Here is a 9,883-nt window from a genome sequence, read left to right as displayed (position 1 = left end):
TCATTCTTGAACGACGACCAAAAATAACAGAATCGAATAACACGAAAAGTAACACTTTTCAACATTTTTTTGATTTAACTTTTTTATTGACAAAATACATGAAAATTTGACTTAAAATTTTACTCAATGGGTGTTTTTCGGAATTGCAAAAGAATGTTGTATGTAATGAACCTCGTTGGATAAATTTACGACTCGTGCTGAAAAAATCCTCATTTAGCAAGTTGTTGCATAAACTACTATTTTCCAAGGATCTACTTTTATTTATTCGATTTTTTAACATTCAACACCCAAAGGAAAAATATATCTCACAATCTGCAACAGTGGATTTGCTGCAGAAAATTCCATATTTTATAACATTTTTTGCAGCAAGCCCCTGGATCATTTTAGCCCGCGTGTAAACATTTCAGCGATCTGCAGTTCTCACAAACACATATAACGCTGGCCCGTCCCCGAGCAACACTCTAAAGAGAAGCATATGTTGGTGCTCTTTCACTCACTTTTCATCAAGCGTCCATGGCGCGGTGGTAGCGGTTTTATCCCTTATCCCCGAATCCCACTTTCCCGAATCCCATATCCCCGAAAATCATTTCCCCGAAAATTCCACATCCCCGAAAATCATTTCCCCGAAAGTGCCACTTCCCCGAAAATCATTTTCCCGAAAATTCCACATCCCCGAAAATTATTTTCCCGAAAATTCCACATCCCCGAAAATCATTTTCCCGAAAATTCCATATCCCCGAATGCCATTTACCTGAATGGCCATTTTACCGAACTGTCGTTTTCCCGAATTTACATATAACCGAATGGTTACTTCACCGAAAATCAATTTTCCCGAATGATAACCTTGATATAAACTATATTGTTATTTAGGGATTTTTTTTTTAAGTATGACGTTAATATTAAATTCTCCTACGTGTTTTTTTAGATTAAAAAACTAACTTAATCCACCTATGTGGTTTATGCCTTCCTCATTTTGAATATATGTGGTTTGCTAGCTATTTTTTTTTAGATCCAGAAAAATAAGTACACAGATATAACTTAAGTGGTCATAACTCGAGACATGGTTGCCAGATCTTCAATGTTGTGGACTCGTTGGAAAGGTCTCTCGATTACCTAACCAATGATGGGTTGGATGATGGATCCGGACATCGTTTTCATACATTTAAGTGAGATCCGACATAAAAAAAGTACAAATATATCACTTAAGTGGTCATAACTCGAGACAGGGTTGCCAGATCTTCAATGTTGTGGACTCGTTGGAAAGGTCTTTCGATTACCTAACCAACGATGGGTCGCATGATGGATCCGGACAGCGTTTACATACATTTAAGTGAGATCCGGCTTCAAAAAAGTACATAAATATCACTTAAGTGGTCATAACTTGAGACAGGGTTGCCAGATCTTCAATGTTGTGGACTCGTTGGAAAGGTCTCTCGATAACCTAACCAACAATGGGTCGGATGATGGATCCGGACAACGTTTACATACATTTAAGTGAGATCCGGCTTCAAAAAAGTACATAAATATCACTTAAGTGGTCACAACTCGAGACAGGGTTGCCAGATCTTCAATGTTGTGGACTCGGTGGAAAGGTCTCTCGATTACCTAACCAACGATGGGTCGCATGATGGATCCGGACAGCGTTTACATACATTTAAGTGAGATCCGGCATCAAACAAGTACATAAATATCACTTAAGTGGTCACAACTCGAGACAGGGTTGCCAGATCTTCAATGTTGTGGACTCGTTGGAAAGGTCTCTCGATTACCTAACCAATGATGGGTTGGATGATGGATCCGGACATCGTTTTCATACATTTAAGTGAGATCCGACATAAAAAAAGTACAAATGTATCACTTAAGTGGTCATAACTCGAGACAGGGTTGCCAGATCTTCAATGTTGTGGACTCGTTGGAAAGGTCTTTCGATTACCTAACCAACGATGGGTCGCATGATGGATCCGGACAGCGTTTACATACATTTAAGTGAGATCCGGCTTCAAAAAAGTACATAAATATCACTTAAGTGGTCATAACTTGAGACAGGGTTGCCAGATCTTCAATGTTGTGGACTCGTTGGAAAGGTCTCTCGATAACCTAACCAACAATGGGTCGGATGATGGATCCGGACAACGTTTACATACATTTAAGTGAGATCCGGCTTCAAAAAAGTACATAAATATCACTTAAGTGGTCACAACTCGAGACAGGGTTGCCAGATCTTCAATGTTGTGGACTCGGTGGAAAGGTCTCTCGATTACCTAACCAACGATGGGTCGCATGATGGATCCGGACAGCGTTTACATACATTTAAGTGAGATCCGGCATCAAACAAGTACATAAATATCACTTAAGTGGTCACAACTCGAGACAGGGTTGCCAGATCTTCAATGTTGTGGACTCGGTGGAAAGGTCTCTCGATTACCTAACCAACGATGGGTCGCATGATGGATCCGGACAGCGTTTACATACATTTAAGTGAGATCCGGCTTCAAAAAAGTACATAAATATCACTTAAGTGGTCACAACTCGAGACAGGGTTGCCAGATCTTCAATGTTGTGGACTCGTTGGAAAGGTCTCTCGATTACCTAACCAACGATGGGTCGGATGATGGATCCGGACATCGTTTACATGCATTTAAATGAGATCCGGATTTATGTGAAAACACATTTTTATACATAACTTTTGAACTAGTTATCGAAACTTCAAACAATTCAATAGCGATGTATGGGACCATGAACCAAGTCGAATGCAACCGGTTTGATCAAAATCGGTTCAGCCAGTGCTGAGAAAACTCAGTGAGAATTTTGGTCACATACATACATACACACACATACACACACACATACACACACACATACACACACACACAGACATTTGTTCAGTTTTCGATTCTGAGTCGATATGTATACATGAAGGTGGGTCTTTGAGCTTTTAATAAAAAGTTCATTTTTAGAGTAGGATTATAGCCTTACCTCAGTGAGGAAGGCAAAACGATATTTCTGTTCTTACTTTAACACAATAAAAACATTTCAAATTATATCGAAATAAATATTGTTGGGGAATGCTCCTGAATTTATCAACATTTTCCCAGAATATGGCTAGTATAATTACACCGTTCATAAATGCCAAACAAAAAAAACAGAAAAATTTTTAATTTGTGTAGGTGCTGTAACACCATTAAAACCAATTTAATAATAAATAAAAAAAAACAGAAATTCACTTAAAAGTGTGAAAAAATTATGATATCACAAAGTTTAAGGTAAATAACAACAGTATAACAATTTATTGAAATGGTACAGAAAGTAAAAAATACTCTCAACAAAACAAGCAACTTAGTAAAACATATGTATTCAAAATTATGGAATTGCGGTGCAATTAATTGCATCCAGAATAAATATGCTTTAAGAATTAAAGTTAGAATTTTGATATATAAACAGCATTCATGATTTAATTTAAATGCGCTTTAAAATATTTTCTTAAAATCGAAATTAATTTTGTTTCAGGAAAAAAATATTTTCATTTTATTTTAAGGAAAATATCTAGTTATGAAAGCTCCTAGTTAATATTTATTTTATTCCAAACATTCATAAAAATCCAAACTAAAGCAACTTTTCTTTTTAATTAAGCATGATTGATCCCAATGATTCAGTGTGTCCAAAAAAGTCGAGCTGTTTAATTTTTTTCTCCATACAAGAATCAGAGACAGGGACAAACATTCAATATTACGACCTTTTGAAATGTTAATCTTAATTTTTTTTTGAAAATATTGATTTCGAAAAGATCGGAAAATTTCACGAAAGTATTATTTATAAACATTGAATATCGTACCATTAGTTGCTGAGATATCGACATAAGAAAATTATGGGTTGTTTGGGTAGTAAACATCCATTTTTCTGTTTTAAAATCTTTGCATGGCAATATCTCAGCAACAAAGCAACACAAAATTTTCTCAGCATTTCAAAAATATTTTTTTTTCAAAATTAGGCAAACATGGGCACTAAATTTTTTAAATTAATAACTGCAACTAATTTTTTTAAAAAAAAGTTACCTAAAAATAGCTATAACTTGAAAACGGTGCACTTTATGAAAATTTCACTAATGTACTTTTAGATTGCAAATTCGATTTTACATCGAAAAATAAAATTGAAATTAAGTTGCGGTCAATATTTTGATTTTTTTTAATCAGTATTGATTCAAAAATTCATAACCCAAACAACGATTTTTTGCCCGTTCTGAAAATTTCTAAAAAGTTGGCAAAATAAAAAAAAATAAAAATAGTGTTTTTTTTGCAAATCATGTTTTAGTGACAAAAAGTGAAATTAAAAATCAGCAAAGTAAATTACCATTTATCATTTTTTTCAGTGTAGTCCTTATACATACCTACAACTTTGCCGAAGACACCAAATCGACCAACAATTTCTTCAAAAGATACAGATTTTTTAATTTTCATTGCTGCCAAATTTGCATGGACAAATTAATGATGCAAAATGGCTTGGGCACCAAAAAAGGTTTCAGACGAATTAAAAAAATCAAAAAATTAAAATTTAAGAATAAAGACCGATTTTGTATAGAATTGCTCGAAAATCGATTTCGTGTCTTTGGAAAAGTTGTAGACAACGCGCTAAAAATCATTCTTTTAGTCATGGACATCCAAATTGTTTAAGTCTTACTCTTACTTTAAATTGATTTTGCTATCGACTACGTGTTTTGATAAATTTAAAAAAGATTGAGCTAAAATTTGGAATTTATTTTACATTTTTTTTCAGTTGTTTCGATTTAAGATTTTTGATCCAACTTTTGGTTGGAGATATTACCTCAAAATAAATACAAAAAAAATATTAAATAAGTTAATTTTTCAATCTTTTCAATATCTTTGAAATTATTAACACTGGGACGCCCAACGCATGTCCAATATACACGGATGCCAAAGCTTCCCTAAAACGTTGGAACGGTAACTTCAACTCACAGGTTTTCGGGCTTGTCTCCGCGGATTTTCGGGCGATTTTTTTTACTAGAGCAAAAAAAAGTTGGAACGACGTTTTTGATCGCATAAATTACAGATTTGATCATATCGAGTTCTGCAAAGTTTAAGGATCATCTAGACATCCTTATAATTCACTCAAAAAAAAAAAAAATGTCCCGGTTGGTTGAGTTATGCCCGAGAACCAGCGAGTTGAAAGTACCGTTCCATCTTTTTTGATGAATTTTATTTATGTTGATCTTGACGGCATTGTATTGAAATTTATTTCACAAATTGATATCGGCATTTGAAAATTAAGTGACTCTTTAAAACTTAAATTATTTTAATGTGTCTATATATTTGAGTGGTTTTATCTCAAATATGAAGTTGAGGGTATAGTATATTTTCTCAGCTTAAAGAAAAACTAATATTTTCAGGAAAGGGCACCTTTGGCCCATATTTTTTTAATCTTTAAATTTATTGAGAAACAAAAACAATGTTTGCTTGAAGCTCGTTTTTTTTCTCTAAAAATCTAAAATGTTTGCCAATGTTTCTCTTTGGCTCAAGAGATGGACCCTATTAACATTAAAAAAACTAAAAAAAAATACCTACAACTTTGCCGATGGATAGTAAACATGTATTTTATGAAATGTTATGTAATATAACAATCCGAATTGTGTAACCCATGAAATAAGAAATATATTTTAGACCAAAATATTCATCAAATTTTTTGGTGAATCTTAAAGTATGTATCGTTCGTTTTTTCGTTACTGGTTATTTTTCAATGTTAGACGTTTTACTTGCAAATGAGGTAGTGAAACTGAAATTTTGCGCGATAATCCTGAAATTGGGGTTTTTAGTTTCTCTGTACTTAAAAAAATATTGCATGAGAGAGGAGATACAAGATATCTTGAGTTTGTTTTAAGTGTCAAGTGTCTTTCGATTAAGATTCTTCGATCACTTATAGGACCAGCTACGGTAATTAGCTAAGATCTGAGATTTTGAATTTTTTTTTTCGCAGAGAATCATTTTTAGAAACTTCATTTATAATACATATTTAGTTTTTTGCCTTGTTACGAAAATCTTATAAAATTGTCAGCAATATTTATTTTTTAAGTTGTTCCAAAATAGAACTATCGAAGACTACATCTACTTTCAATGCAAATTTGCAAGCACATTTTTAGCTACTTGATACCATCAACAAAAAAATGAAATTGTGTTTGCATTTTGGTACGCATTTTTTAGGGTATATTAACTTTGGATACTGTCACTTTATTTTTTAACAGCTTTTAAACTTTTGCAAAACGTAGTTACATGAGTATTAAAAAGTGTACATTCAATTACAGGCTCAAAGTATTGATATGAATCTGCCGAAATATATAATTCAATATTGAATTGGAAAATATTATGACATTGAAATATAAGTAATAATTTTAAACACAATAATTGTATGGTTTTGAAGTGTAACAAAAAATGTATGCATGTAAGTAAATTCAAAGCGCGTATTTTTTTGTTATTTTTTTTTTCAAGAAAAGACTTTTTTTTAAAGGCCACGTGGTCAGCCGTCGACCCCCCCCCCTCCCCCCCATGGCTTTTCATGGTTTTTTTTCGGTCGGATTTCGGACCCCCCCCCCCCTAAGGAGACCACGTGGTTTATGCACGACCCCTAAGTGTTGAGGATTGTTGCATAACGTTAAAAACAATTTATTTCCATTGCATCCTGATTCCCCCCTAAGAATGGCCAAATCCCCCTCTCCTCCCCCCCCCCCCTCTCGGTTAAGAAACACTGGTATAGCATGTCGGATTTTCTTACAAAAACCACCCTTTATACAATCTTCCGGACTTTAGTCGAAATCGTTTTTAGGCATAACTTTAAAGTACTTTACTAAACATCATCATTTATAGATAGTGACTTATGGGACCCCAAGACGGATCGAATGAGGCCAAAACGAACGAAATCGGTTCAGCCAGTCTCGAGATAGTCGAGTGCAATTATTTTGATCAACATCAAAATGCAAAAATAACTATGCTTTCAAACATAGGATTAGGCGCAGATTATGTGATATTATTTCTGGAGTCTTCTACTTTGTACAAATCAAAAAGATAACTTGAAATGTAAAAATTGATCCATCCTAATTTTCAATTTAGTCAGATTCGTTTTCCTCTTAAAATGTACTCAAAAGTAAGTAGCATTTTTTTAAATAAATATTCATTATCAGTGAAATGATGCTGCATATTATCTGCAACATTTGGATCTTTCTAAATGTATTCGGCTGTTTAGACAACCTTATCACATCTCAAAATAAAAAAAGAGAACCATAAAGATAGCATTCAAAATTACTCAGATAACACTCGAATGCACATTTCGCAGTGAGAGCTTCTCTGTTACCATTCAGTTACTTGACCTGCTCATTACAGTGCGGAACTAGAAGGCAAAGCTCCGAGTTAAAAATGTTTCTTTATCTGCTGTTGATGATACTGGCGCTATCGTTTCTATGGATTCAACGCCACTACTCGTACTGGGAAAGGCGCGGCGTTCCGTACGTTGAAGCGTCCTTCCCGCGTGGAAATCTCCAAGGAGTGGGCCAAAAATTTCACATGTCGGCGGCCATTCAAGCTTGCTACAAGCAACTCAAGGGAAAGGGTCCTTTTGGAGGAATTTTCTTCTTCTTGAATCCGGTAGTGCTGGTGACGGATCTGGAGCTGGTGAAGCGTGTTTTGGTGAAGGACTTTCAGTTCTTCCACGACCGATCGCTTTATTACAACGAGAAGGATGATCCACTGACGGGAAATCTGCTCAACATTGAGGGAACCAGATGGAGAAACTTGCGCGCCAAGATCACCCCAACGTTCACGTCCGGCAAGATGAAGATGATGTTTCCGACGATTGTCGCAATCGCCGATCAGTTTCATGAGCTGTTGGTGCGAGAAAGTGCGGAGGGGGTTGAGATTGAGATGAAGGAGGCTTTAGCCAGATTCACGACGGATGTGATTGGGGCGTGTGCGTTTGGGTTGGAGTGTGACAGTTTGTCAAATCCGGAGTCGATATTTCGACAGATGGGCAGCAGATTGTTTTCAAAGAGATCATTTAGGCTTGTTGTGGCGCAGCAGTTTCGCGAGTTGGCTCGTTTTTTGGGTTATGTCACCTTCGACAAGGAAGTTTCGAAGTTTTTCTTAAACGTTGTAAGAGATACAATTGAATATCGAGAGAAGAGTGGCGTTTCTGGGAAAGATTTCATGGATTTGATGATTAAACTGAAAAACACCGAATCGATAGATGATTCTGAAGGTGGCAGCTTGGGGACCTTGACGTTCAACGAAATTGCAGCGCAGGCGGTAGTATTTTTCGCAGCTGGATTTGAGACTTCTGCAACGACAATGTCCTATTGTTTGTACGAACTGGCGTTGAATCCTGCGTTGCAGGACAAAGCTCGCGATGATGTCACTCGAGTAATTAGAAAACATGGAACTTTGGCCTACGAAGCTGCACAAGATATGCAATATGTTGGAGCTTGCATCGACGGTGAAGCTTGTAACCACTCTCAATTCTAATTATAACAATCTAATTTTCATTTTGCAGAAGCACTTCGTAAATACCCCCCGGGACCTTCACTGTCTCGTGCCGTCACTAAGAACTACAAGGTCCCAAACACGGACACGACGCTGGAAAAGGGCACTTCCGTGTTAATTCCGGTGTACGCCATTCACCACGATCCCGAGCACTTTCCCGATCCGGAACGGTACGATCCGGACCGGTTTCTACCGGAACAGCAGGCCACCCGCAATCCGTACAGTTATTTGCCTTTTGGTGAGGGTCCACGAAATTGCATTGGGCTGCGATTTGGTCTCACGGTTGCTCGAATCGGGGTGGCTTACGTGTTGAAAGGTTTCCGGATCAGTTTGTCAGGTAGGACTCCGGTGCCACTGGAGCTATCCCGCCAGAAGATGATTCTCACCATAGAAAGGGGATTGTGGCTTCATCTGGAGATGCTTTAGGAACAACACATTTTTGAACAAATGTCAATAAATAAATTTCTGACTTGAAGTCATTATTTAAGATAGTTTTAAAATCGATTTAAGAACCACCCTACAACCCTCTTGTTATAATCAACAACTAAACAGATGGTTCGCTGTCATAACCTCAAACATAGCTGAGCGAGAACATACTCCGCGATCACATGAGTGTGGGAGGAAGTGCTCAAGGAGTAGGCACAAGAAGGATGCCTGAAGATGAGCCCATCGTCGTCGTCGTGGCGTACGACCTCCAGGTCCGACCAATGAAGAGGACGACCTGTGTCCAAGAACGCAAATAAATCTTACCCGCAATGTATACAAAAAATGACGCTCCAACGAATCGATGGTCAAGATGCTGGGGCTCCGTTTTTTCCGCGATGATATTCTTACGTGGCTATTAAAATAGAACCTCGTTGGATATCTTTCGCAATCTGGCGGCTGGGCAGTACCAAACAAACCGTGAGAACAATAAGATTTCCAGTGTGCCATTTGAAGTTGGTTTGAATGTTACAGGGGGTCCGAAGTACAGATTTGCGTTCTGTAATCCTGAGCGTTCTTGCAAATTAATCAACATCATCAAAGTCGATTCGGCACGCCAAACAAACGCCTCTTCATCGCGGACGAACAGGTCGCAGCGTACCGACTCTGTCGTCGCTGTCGTGCTATCGTGTCGATTTTGGGCCAAATTGAGTTAAGAACGCCATTATGTGCATCTCACAATGCCTCACCTTTTGACCTTCACAGATCATCAAAATTCGGTTCCAATCCTGAGATATTCAAGAAAAACCCGAAAGAACTCCGCGGATTTTTGTCACTTTTCAGTTTCAATCTTGTCGTGTTATCTTGACACAGCCTGAAAATTGATGTAAGTGCGACAAATGGCCAAAGGGATTTTAGGTCAGAAC

At 37.0% G+C, this 9,883-nt stretch overlaps 1 protein-coding gene across 1 annotated transcript; it reads left to right on the top strand.

Annotated features, from left to right (window-relative positions):
• Window positions 1-7,378: 7,378 nt before the first annotated feature.
• On the top strand, window positions 7,379-8,996 carry LOC120426116 (probable cytochrome P450 6a13). The gene is made up of 2 exons (XM_039590819.2): window positions 7,379-8,487; window positions 8,545-8,996. Exons 1-2 carry the CDS (start codon window positions 7,416-7,418, stop codon window positions 8,958-8,960), a joined length of 1,488 nt encoding a protein of 495 aa, XP_039446753.1. The 5' UTR covers window positions 7,379-7,415; the 3' UTR covers window positions 8,961-8,996.
• The last annotated feature ends 887 nt before the right edge of the window (window positions 8,997-9,883 follow it).

This window comes from Culex pipiens, chromosome 3, assembly GCF_016801865.2.
Source record: "Culex pipiens pallens isolate TS chromosome 3, TS_CPP_V2, whole genome shotgun sequence".
NCBI lineage: Eukaryota > Metazoa > Arthropoda > Insecta > Diptera > Culicidae > Culex > Culex pipiens.
This window is presented reverse-complemented; position numbering and strand designations above follow the sequence as displayed.